Source organism: Taurulus bubalis (assembly GCF_910589615.1).
Source record: "Taurulus bubalis genome assembly, chromosome: 9".
Lineage (NCBI taxonomy): Eukaryota > Metazoa > Chordata > Actinopteri > Perciformes > Cottidae > Taurulus > Taurulus bubalis.
Genome location: NC_136597.1, coordinates 5,057,659 through 5,070,019, shown reverse-complemented (window position 1 = coordinate 5,070,019; position 12,361 = coordinate 5,057,659). Strand labels below are relative to the sequence as shown.

The window sequence follows — 12,361 nt, the reverse complement described above, 5'->3', positions numbered from 1 at the left end:
TTATACAGTATGTTAGGACACGCCATCAAATAGACTTTTAGGGTTACAGAGTACAGAGAGCCACGGCATCGTCTCAGCGGTGGGCATATATTACACAGTATCATACATCACATCATAACAGTCTCAGTTGGTCTCATAATGGAGCTGAGAGTGAGAGCTTTTTAGACCAATGACAAGCCGGCTGTGCAAAAGGGACGAGGAAAACAAATTGCTACTCTGTAGCAGAAGCTGGTTCAAACTTTATTCTAATTCACATGTTGTAAAATATGAAATCTTGGATCTACTGAGCGCAAGACCGTTCAGACTTTTGTATTCTTTACAGTCAGAACCAAAATGACGCGGAGGCCATGCATGTACAGTGTGAAACCCATTTTCATCGTTGTAGGCACCTTTTAAACAAACAAGAAGACTTTAGCTTATTCAACACGCCCGCGGGGCGTCCCCGGTATCGTTTCTAAGCAACCGATTGGACGCCGTCTACTCGTTGTAATTCTACGCCCGACTACTGTGCTGTACACCACCGCTAGCTTAACACGACGTCCATCACACGAGCACAACGCTGGAGGTGTTTGTAGGTATGAAGCTGTACACGTCCCGCTGTCTTTGCACGCCGGCGGGTTTCGGACGAGGGGCGCGCCCGGACACCAGCCGTCTGCCCGCTGCTCAACAGTCAGCACGCAGGCCGGGGGGTTTCCCGCTCACAGCACGTGGCAGCAGTTGTACTGAGCCAGCGGCAGGATCTTGGGCTTGTTGTGCGTCGGTATGTTGAAGGCCAGGGCCTTCTCGCACAGGGGGAACTGAAAGAGTCTCTCACGCAGCTTGAGGCTGTGCCGCTTCCCCGACGCGTTGTGGGGTTGGGGCCGCTCCGCTGAGGGGTCCTCCCTCGCGCCCTCCTCCCTCGCGCCCTCCTCCCTCGCGCCCTCCTCCGTCTTCTCGCCCCGCTCCGCTTTTTGCGACTCCTCCCCGTTCAGAGCGAGTCCGGGGGAGGACGCGGGCGCGAGGGACTCATGGAGGAGAGGGGGAGGTTTGTCGGTGTTGTTGTTGGGTTCCGTCTCCTCGCCCCGTTCTTCCTCGGGGCCCGTGGCGTCCGGCGGCCCTCGGCAGCACGGAACCCCCAGAGCAGGCAGAGACGATGGTGGGACGTCGGGTGTCTGAGCGACCGGTTTGTCTCCGTGACTCCCCGGCTGGTCTGAGATCACACACTCACTGCCTTCTTTCTCCAATTCCACTTCTTCCTGCTCCTCCTCTCCCTCTTCCTCCTCCACAATCTCCACTAAGCCGCCTCGTTCTTCTGTTTGTTCCTCCTCTCTGCACTCTTGATCGTCTGCACCATCAGGCATCTCCTCAGCTTCTCTTTCCGGCTCGGCCACGAACAAAGATGCCAAACACTCACCCTCTTTTGCCAAAACACCCTCCACCTGCACCTCCTCTACCTCCTCCTCTTCATCTTCCTCTTCTTCCTCCTCCTCACAGATCTGCTGTAGCGCGGCGATGTTCTTGGCGACCGGAGGCTCCTCGGCCGGAGGTGGACGGAGGGTGAAGCTGATGCTGGGCTGCCAGGGGCCGGGGAAAGCCTGCTGAGGCGGGGGCCGCGCCGCGAGCAGGTCCCCGCACTCCGGTGCTCCGCAGCGGGGAGAGCTGGGAGAGAGGGCCCCTGAGAGCCAGTGGGGCGGGGCCTCGGGGCTGAGCAGGGCGTCGTCGAGCCCCTGCAGCCAATCGTGAGCCTCGATCTCCTCGAGCGAGGCGCGGTGGGACGGGTCCTTCTGGAGCATCCTGGAGATCAGGCTGACGGGGAAACGACAGAGAGGATTATTGTAACAGAAGCGGCAGTTTGCTTGCTCTGTATATTTGCGTCACATCCTGGATCATGATCCGATTAATATCTGTAAAAGGTCATCGCTGCTTTGAACCTAAATGAGTTCACTGTGTCCGGAAGGTTGTTCTGTTCTCATCGGCTCCTTTTGGGAAAACCGTACGCACCATCATGTGACCTGCGGGCAAGTCATATGACTAGAGCTGGTTCAGATACTCCAGGACGTGTTCGCGGCTGCAGATCATGGAACAAAGCCCTTGGTTGAGCGTATTTATGTTCCTTCGGTGTATAAAGGCGTTCATTCATTTAGTTCTATTTTTTCTTTCTTTATTTTAACGATGCATAATGTAAAACACTCAACACTTTGTCATGTTTCGGTATTTTCCCCGTCTAAGCTTTTAAAAGGATGAGGTTGGTTTTGTTCTATATTTCTTTTCACTGTCAACAAAGCCAAAGAAAAGACAACAACGTGTTGGTGCATCTCGCAAGACTCTCTCACTTTCCTTTCCCGTCTCTGGTTGTTTGCTCCTGAGCCCATTTATTACGGTTGAAATCTTTAAAAAAAATATTTCATATCAATGGATATATATATAAAAAAAAAGGCTCAGTAAAACGGCTGTTGATTTGACTAAACATTCTTCAGGCCATTGCTGCTTCTGGTCTTCTTGTCATTTGATTGGTGTGAGATTATTTTAAAGAGCTGGTTATTACCTATTTCACCCGTCCAGTATGTTGGAAAACCAGTAGAGACGATTGTGGGCTTCAGTCCTCACTAAATGCTCAGCAGTATATGTCAAAAATGATTAATTAATTAGATTAAAACAGCCCGGAACAGGAGCAGAACACGGGTGGAGGGATTAACCAATTAGAAATGATTAATTCATAGTGAGCAGTAGAGACAGGGCTGGTTTTAGGTCTGAGGGGCGTCGACTGAAACAGCCTCCAAACGATAACAAACACGTTGTAATGAAAATGATAACATTAATATTGAAACTTTTCAAGATTTGGCTATTACTTCCAAATGTAAAAAAAAAACAAAAAAAAGGGCGTTCTGAATGCAAATCTGAATTTGGACTTGATAAAAGTGTTTGGAGTTTTTCATTCACTCTGCCAAGCTGCAGACGCAGCAGCAGATCCAGCTGTATGTGATGTGAATGCTGTAGTGCTTTGTAGCGGAGTGTGTGTGTGTGTGTGTGTGTGTGTGTGTGTTTTGGTTGGACGTTGTGAGGAGTGAAAGTGAAGAGAGGGAGTGAGTGTCTGTGAGCCTCAGATGGGATTAAATCACGGTCAGAAGTTTTGTCCTAAAGAAAGCAAAAAGGCAAATCTACGGCTAGATAGACCACGCTCACTGTTTTCGGCCAAGAATGTCATTTTTTAAAAAATTTTTAAAATGTTTTAGCAAGAACTGCATTAGCAGCAGGGTGGAGGAGCTTCTGGGATAACTATGACACGATCATTATCCAGTGAAACGCACAGTAATGAGATGATTTTACGGTCAGCAGCTTCTTAACACGGGGTCGTCCAACGCATCTATGCCACAGCACAAACATGTCCCGGAGCCGAATGAGCCTTTAAATGCATGAATCAATTTAATATATTTTTTTTTTTAACTAAACATGCAACGATGACACAATCTTTGTTTTTTTCTTTCTACAGAGAGGTAAACTGTGATCTTATCGGCCTCGTTCTAACCCGAGTGTGACTCTGGTACTCACTCTCTGCAGCCGGCGGAGACGTGTTCGGGGACGCGGTAGCGGCAGTCCAGGATCATGACCAGAGTCTCGCTGTCGTTGGTTTCCTGGAAGGGAGGGGCCCCACACACCAACATGTACAGGATCACCCCGAGAGACCAGATATCTGGAACACACACACACACACACACACACACACACACACACACACACACACACACACACAGAAAGAGGCACAATAATTAGCCTTAAATATAAATGTCAGGCCTTTGAAAAAGAAACCCACAAGCTATCAGATCATATTTAGAATTCTGCGAGCCTCTTATTACATAAGGAATATTTCAAAATAAATGCATAAATGCCCCTTTTTTGGATTTGACTCAAAACAAACACCCCTGCAGTTATTTTCTGAAGGAGAACACGAGGTGAAAATCTGATTCTGCCCAACAAAATATACATAAAAAAGAACGGCATTATTTATATACTCTCTTTCCTCCTCCACATCCTCGGCAGAGAGGTCAGAGGTCGGCGTGAGCAACAGAGCGACCGGGCGTTACGTAACGTCAACTTAGGTTATTCCTCAATGGAGCGGAGAGGAGAGGAGAGTGAGCAACGGCTGCATGACCGGTCCTAATGTCTAGTATGAGGCATGAGGCCTAAGCTGGAGACGGCTTGGCCCCTGACTCACACTCACTCACACTCACACACACACACACACACACACACACACACACACACACACACACACACACACTTCCTGCTGCTGACTGACAGTGCTGACACTGTGTTCTTTTCCCATCTCCTCCCTTTCCTTCCTTCCTCGTGCAAATGCAGTGAGAGGAGGTCCACGCAAACTTGGAGCAGCCTGAACCAGGACAGGACACTGCAGCGACCCGTTCAAGGACACACACATGCACACGCACACGCACACGCACACAAGGGCCATAACAAACAGAGGGCCTGTTGTGGCGTTGTGCTATTCTGAGAATGATCTTGCTTTACCTCTTTCTTTCTTTTCTCTTTTTCTGTCTCTCCTTGCGTTTCTCCCTGAACACTGGAAATAGAAACAGTGCACACGCTGTTCACATTGTGCGTCTGCCCTGATGTAACACTAGAAAATAGAGCCAGATGGCAAAATAAATGCCGACCTCTGCGAATATCACATTTGTTTCTCGGGTGACTTAAAGGACAATTCCAGTTATTGTCGAGCTCGGTCTTTTTTTTATCCTCCCCCCACGAAGTTTTTGCTATCTTAATCTTTCATCTGCCTTGTCATCGCCTCGTAGGGTTTCACAGGGACCGCTGCCGTCCACACACAAGAAGTGGAAAAAGTAGCACATTAATCTTAAAATAAATGGTGCCTGATTACTATATTTGCACTTTTTGACTGTCAATTTGAACATTTGTAGATTTCCTTCTTCTCACAAATTGTTTTTCTCACCTGGCTGTTGGGCTGCTGTACTCAGGTCAGATAAGAAGAAGATATCTTTCACTTCAGAGCAGTTCTTTTGCATTTTCTCCCCAGTGTTGCATCAGCACGCATGTAGTTTCTATATAACGTTTTTAACTAACCGCAATGACCATGACATTTAGTTTCAGTTGTTCAGTCAGTCCACCGGACGTAGACATCTATTGGATCGGCAGCATTCATGATTTCCAGAGGGTGAACCCAAATGTTTTTGGGGTGAACCCTGACTTTTTCCTCTGTTACTGTTCACGTCAAATTTCCAAGCCTCAAAAGAGTGAGCATGTCAACAGTGCGTGTACAGCTCTTTTTTTATTTATTTGTTATCTTAGATTGTGGACAAATGTGGAAATCTTGCTATTCGTGCCACACAAAAAAAGAGTTGATGATCACATCTTTTTCTGAGAAGCCACATACACACACAGCATCAGATAAGATGAGAACACAACACGTGGGGGTGCAGAATGCACACGCTGTCGGATACAGATAGAAAGATGACTGCAGCTTCATGACACTTCACAGTGAGATTAATGAGCGATCATCAGCAAAATCTTGAATTAAAAGGCCAGATGACGTGTAACACCTGCCTTTGTGAGTTAACTTTTCCCATTATCACCTCCAAAGGAGATAGACGGGGACGGAAAAAAAACCTCTTTCAGAACCCGCACTGAGATCCATATCTATCCGTAGATCCTCACACGTACCACTCCCCATGTGGGATAAACATCCAGCCATTGTCCCACATCGCACTCATGATGGTCCAAACAACAGCCCTCAGTCCGCGCTGCACAATGTACACTCACGTGCACGCCCACGTGCACGAGTATTATGCAACAAGGAGAAGCCACTAAGTGCAGGGAGTGTTCTTTCCTCCACTGGCTGGGGAATATCACACGTTCCCACCACTAGTGCAGAGGCGCTGGACAGGCCTGACGAATGGCCGGCCTCAGTCGTTGCTGCCAACTAAAAGAGCTCCAAACAGCTGTGGATTCATCACGACGTCTACATGTGAAAAACATTTTATTACGTTACTCGTCATCCCCTGAAACAAAAAGCATCTGAAATATGTAACTGAGCTTGTACGGCCTCCTTACTTCCTGTGCACTTCTACTTCAGGGGAACACATTGTACCGCGACATTAAAATAACAGAGAAATGATGCTGCAGAATCAGACTTGACACACCGAGTGCAGCGCTTGAACTACGATGCGTTGTTATTTATTACACGGTCCGGCGTCGTATAGCATTGAAAGCAGACGTGAACCCTCCCCTTCAGGGCAACGTTTGTAAAACCGTTCTTCTACAACGCCTGCACCACATTATCGGTGTAAGAAAGAGTGACGAGTAAAGCAAGGCGCCGTTCGCTCAGGGGCCCGAGATGGTTAAGTCCCGCCCTGACGACACAAATCCAGGTCGTGGTTACTCAAGAACTGCGTTGGTCGAAGGTGATTTCCAGCGCGGTTAAGAAAATAAAAAGTAGAGCATGGATTTCATTAACCGAGGTATTTTTCTGGAGGTAACGTTATTAGTGTCATGGGTTTGTATCGAGTCTCGCAGCAGTACATTTGTCCTCACAGAGGAAAACACACCCGTGTTGTGCAAGCAGTGCTTGTTGCCAAATATGAACTTCAAAATAGGCACATTAGTTGCTTCCTTTGACATAACTTCCGTGGTTCATGAGTAGAGCATAGGTGTAATAGGTTAGATGCTAGTATGGCGAACATTTGAGCTGCAAAGGCCGAGTGGCGCTGTCCCTGTAGGCTGAGGAGAAGTATTGTGACATTATCCAGCGTTCATGAAGCGTTAGCGCGCTTTTATCCGCGATCCCATCCGGCAGCAAAAGTGAAGTACAGGCAGCCACAAAAGTTAAAAGAAACTGCTACCAGGAGTGAAGAAGATTGATTCTCAAGATTTACAAAGAACACACACTGAAAGACAGAAATCTCTTCATGGCAGAGATGCATTGTGGCCTGCAGACACACAAACATCAACTAAACACACACACACACACACACACGCACAGAGTTCAGCAGCGCTGCAAAGAGGAGCGCAGCTGATCCCGGTTCTTTGGGCGACTGTGGCCCTTTTTAGGAGCTGCCCTTTGGAGTGCACATTCCAAGACCAAATATGTCAAAAGGGGGGGGTCAACAACATCAGCCCTGCTCCAAAGGGACCTCCAAGTTAAGACTAGAACATTTATTTTTCCTGTTCTGATCTCCTGATCCTGACAAGTCTCATTATTCTCATACGATTATCTTCTAACGCTGATAGAAGAAGGTTATACGGACATGTGTTGTGTGTGTGTGGGCCTGCATTTCATTTCTTCAACCGATGCAGACTGTGACTATTTGTAGGATTCCACGTATTCACCTTGCAACGACAGCAGGGAGGACGCAAATCCCACTCTGGTCCGTCAAACATGTGATGTCCATGGATAATGTTTACGTCTTCCAAACAGTGCCAACCAGTCAAGTTGCGTTTCTTTTGTGTCCACGTCTGTTCAGATGGCTTCACGCCAATTCTCCCGATGCACATTGGGATTGTTGAGTTGTGGCGCTCATGAGAACGACGGACGGGCGTACGGGTCACGGTGACCTTGACCGTTGGCAACAAAACACTAATCAGTTCATCCTTGTGCCAAATTTGAAGAAAATCGGACAAAAAAACACCCGCGGCGGTCGTTGCCGTGGAGGGATACAAATACCTCGTCTGTCTACCAGCAGTTACGATCTTGTCGTATTTGAGCACTGCAAGAGGTGCCATCTAAAGGCTACTCCCGCAACTTAGTACTGTACGTACATAAAAGCGTTGGATTTTCCAGAGTGGAAATGTGTCCAGTGTGGGTTCAGCTCCAAAAGACTGGATCCTAAATGTCCTATCATGCAACTATGGGCCTATTTCTCCTCACACTTTAGAAAGCTGCAGAAGTCATTTTTGCGTGATCGTTTAGTTTCACAGGCAGAGGCGCTCTCCTCACCTTCTTCTGTAGAATTGGTGCGAGTGGTCCTAAATTTAAAAAAAATGGACAGACTTTGTTATGCAATGAATGCAGCGTGGTTTTAGACATGGCATATTGTGAACAATTTCCTTTTGAGGATTTCGTTGCCAAGAGTCTCGCTTCTAGTGTGTGTGTGTGTGTGTGTGTGTGTGTGTGTGTGTGTGTGTGTGTGTGTGTGTGTGTGTGTGTGGTGCGCTCTGGGCTTTGCAAGCTTTGGAAAAGTCCTTGTTGATATAAACAGTCCAGCAGCCTTGAGGTTGATATGAAAACACTGACAATGAGGTTTTAACCCCTCCGGTTATCCAGTTATTCCTAAAAGGGATGTTTAGAGGAGGGGGGGGGGGAGGGGGGCACTTTCCATGAGCTGCTCTCAGCTAAGCCACAAGCAACCATCCCCTTTCCTCCCTGGGGCAGAGCAATGAGTGGTGTATATACATGGGAGGACGCATGGAGAGTCACTCTAAATGCGACTCTTTGCTGCGGTTGAAGACGTCACACCCTAAAGGACATCGGGAAGCACATCAGAGCGCTCCAATCCGACACGACCTCAGACTTCACCACCGAGTCGAACTTGCTCTGAGCCGTCTTGTAAAAGGCGCTCTTTACGAGAATGGGAGAATGCCCAAATCTGCCACTTACTGTTTTACAAGGCAACTTTTTTTTATTTTCCTCCCATGAAATGAAATGGTTGCACCGTCTGTTTTATTTTAGGAGTTCATAAAGACGAGCGGAGCACAGAACAACTAAACAGGCCCCGGGAGTCGCAGCTTTTCCTCATATATTACGGGACTTCTAATGTTTGTAGACACAACAGCCCTGTCGAGGTCGATACATTGTTTGCGTACCTTTAATGCGCTTTAGGGCGAATATGATTCTAACTTTAACCACATTGTGTAGCTGACGCCCAGAGGCCGACTTCCAGAATGCAGAACTTCCCCCTGCTCAGAACTTAGTCCACCGATGTAGGCCCCCCTCCCTCCTTATCTTGTCATTGTTCTGTGACTTCATGGCCGAGCACTTCTCCGTCGCAGCTCGACAATACATGTTAAGATTGTTTTCAGGCGGTGTGCGTTCACGTGCAGCCAAAACTGTAATTATTATTTTTGGAAACATGCTGACCCAGTTCTATTCAAATCTTCAGTGAGAAATCACTAGAACCAAAAATGTACTACATTTAATTAAAATAAAGACTATTTGGCCAAGAAACAAAATAGCATTACCGAACATTAACCATGAGAAAAGCACACGTGTGAGCGCAGCAACGGGCTGCTATTATGTAACTGCAGACAGTGTTTATCTTTGTCAAAGGGAAGGGGCCACACACACACACACACACACACACACACAGGAACAGAGTGCACATATGCTGCAAAGACTCCCAGCAGCGAAGGAACCACAGTGAATTAAACAGCAGTCTGTTTAGAGACAGAAATATCAAAGACGTGTGTGTGTGTGTGTGTGTGTGTGTGTGTGTGTGTGTGTGTGTGTGTGGAGACAGGTTTATGAGTCACCTTACTAAGCTGAGATCACTAAGGGACATCTCTTCCTCCATGCAGCACAGGATTATCACACAGCGGCCTACACATGTATTTATTGGTGTGTGTGTGTGTGTGTGTGTGTGTGTGTGTGTGTGTGTGATGGAAGTGTACATTTCTAACAAAGAGATGATATAACCGTGGCATTAGCAGGTAGAATCGTGCTAAAATAGAACGGGGAACAAAAATAAAAAAGTGCACTCGGGAGTGGAGGTTTAAATATATACGGCCCCTTTGTGTCGACACTTTTAGAAAACAGGAAGTCACGTGAAAAAAAAAAAGAAGTAGAACCAAGGCAACAAATCAACATTGAAGTTGAAATTGCGTGTGAGAAGTGTTTCTTTGTGACTGCTCCCTGTTTTGTTTTTTTACTTCTATCCCACAAAGAGGATTACAAGCAGACAAACAACACAAGGTGAAAACTCTTAAAATGACACTTTCACGACAGACGCTGGAGCTCCTTCCACAAGATCGGCTCCCGATTGCGGTTGGGATGCACTTGTATTGTAATCGGTATTCGGCACAGATGCCTTTGTGGTCACCAGAATAAAAAAGCCAAAACCCAAAACCCTGCCAAAAATCCACCCTGATCCAGTCTCGCGGATCAGGCCACCGACCTCCCTGAAGTCGACATGCTGTGTGTTTTCCTGCTGTTGCGATCGTGTCACATCCTGCAATCTATCGGCCTCTTGTGTCACACAGATCCACAGCAGGACGGACCAGCCTTTCTGCTGTGGATAAACAGTGATGCATGGCACTTTCTGCTACCTCTCTCTATCTCTCACACACACACACACACACACACACACACACACACACACGTACACAAATGCTTGCTACGCAGTGTGAGAGACCAGTGGTGAGCTGCAGTGTTTTGTTCCACTGCAGAACGTGCCCGGTTGGCTCAGGACTGGCTGGCTTGCTTAGACTGACCCAGATACACACACACTAATCCTTTACGGACATTGCACACACACACACACACACACACACACGGTCAGGCACAAACAAATCTAAGCAGATATACGGAAGGGGTGTACAGCGCAGGAGCACACTCACTAAGACACAAGCAAATACCCGGGGGCAAGGGGGACAAATGTGGCCACACACGCACGCACGCACGCACACACACACACACACACACACACACACACACACACACACACACACACACACACACACACACACACACACACACACACACACACACACACACACACACGTACAGTTCGGTTACGCTCATAATCATTTTTGTTTTGTTTTGGCTGTTCACACTTTTTTTTTTTTTTTAAATGTGGTCGATATCAGAATCCAGCGTGATCGGGTCACCGTGGCGAACTGACCGGCACGCATGAAAGATCAATAACAAACGGCGTCACAGGCAGCAGCGCGCTGCGGCGCAGAAGACACCATGTAGGCCACCGAAGTCCACGTCCAGGGTTTCATCTATTTTTTACATCATAAAAATCACTTATAAGCAGTTCCGAAATCGGAAGGAAATATGCCACAAGTATGTATTCTGTTAATCATCTTGTGACCGTTCCGATTTCTCTCGTGACCCCATGTGGGGGTCCTGACCTTCTAGGTCGGAAACCATTGTTAGTTTCAACACTCCCACATGCGAAAAACAAAATAAAAAATAAAATCTCAAAGCGTTTCTCACCCACAGCCGGAGCGTCGTACTCTTCTCCCAGCAGAATCTCCGGGGCGGAGTACGCCAGCGACCCGCAGCTGGTGGCTAACATTGTCCCGGGTTGGAACAGGTTGCTGAACCCAAAGTCTGTCAGCTTCACCGCCCCCTGCTGGGGGAAGAACACCACGTTCTCGGGTTTCAGGTCCCGGTGCACCACGTGGAGCTGGTGGCAGTACGCCACGGCGCGCACGATCTGGGCGAAGTGGCGCTTGGCGGTGCCCTCGGCCACGCCCCCCTCGTGGCGGAGGATGTAGTCGTAGAGGTCGCCCCCCTCCGCCAGCTCCATGACCAGGTAGAGGGTGGTGGGCGTGTCGATGACCTCGTAGAGGCGCACCACGTTGGGATGCTGCACCAGCCGCATGCACCTGGAAGAGTCCAATGGCGAGATGATGTGGGAAATAAGAACGTGAGCTTTTACTAGAGCAGTGGGTTTCACCCTTTTTGAGCCGTGGCACATTTTCGAAAAAGAAAAAAAATCCTGCAGTACACCAACAACCAAAAAAGTTACAAAATGTCACATTGTAGCATAATACAGCATATGGTAGGTAATTATTGCGTTACCTACTGGCATGGAAGAGTATTTAATTACTAGGCCAGCCACTATATTATAGGCTCAGACGTTCAACAATGGAAAATGATTTGAGGCAACTAAATAATATTTTTTGGACCGATTAAGTGAAATTGGATATTTCCCAAGGCACACTGGTTGAAAATCACTCTACTGATGCTTAGAGTAAAACGATCTACATATTAAGTTTTTTGTTCCATGTTTGGCTCAGATGGATCACACACGGTTTACTGCCAGCATGCCGTTTGAAGTCCCATTAAATTGGACCTAAAAATATCGACAAAGCGCTCCCACTTTGTTTTGTTTTGCAACCCTTTTCCTAAATCCTTTCTTCTCAAGCTTTCGTCTTTCAGCAGCCTTTACCTCACTTCCTGTAAGAGGTGGCTCGCTGCCATCACGTCGAGTTTCGTCTTGTCAATCATCTTGACAGCGACCAGTTGCCGGGTGCTGACGTGACGGGCCAGCTTGACCACGGCGAAGTGGCCTCTGCCCAACGTCCGACCCAGCTGGTACAGCCCGCTGAGGTCTGAGCGGCCGGGGCTGCTCCTGGGGTTGAGGAGTCCGTCCTGAGCGCTGGTGCTCTCTCCAGAGGTGTCCAT

The 12,361-nt window shown here is 47.8% G+C and overlaps 1 protein-coding gene across 1 annotated transcript; it reads right to left on the bottom strand.

Annotated features, from left to right (window-relative positions):
• Positions 1 to 698: 698 nt before the first annotated feature.
• On the bottom strand, positions 699 to 12,361 carry snrkb (SNF related kinase b; the record flags this gene model as incomplete). Its single annotated transcript, XM_079224089.1, has 4 exons — positions 699 to 1,785; positions 3,529 to 3,670; positions 11,165 to 11,559; positions 12,126 to 12,361. The coding sequence occupies 4 exons, from the start codon at positions 12,359 to 12,361 to the stop codon at positions 699 to 701; spliced, it is 1,860 nt and encodes a 619-aa protein (XP_079080215.1).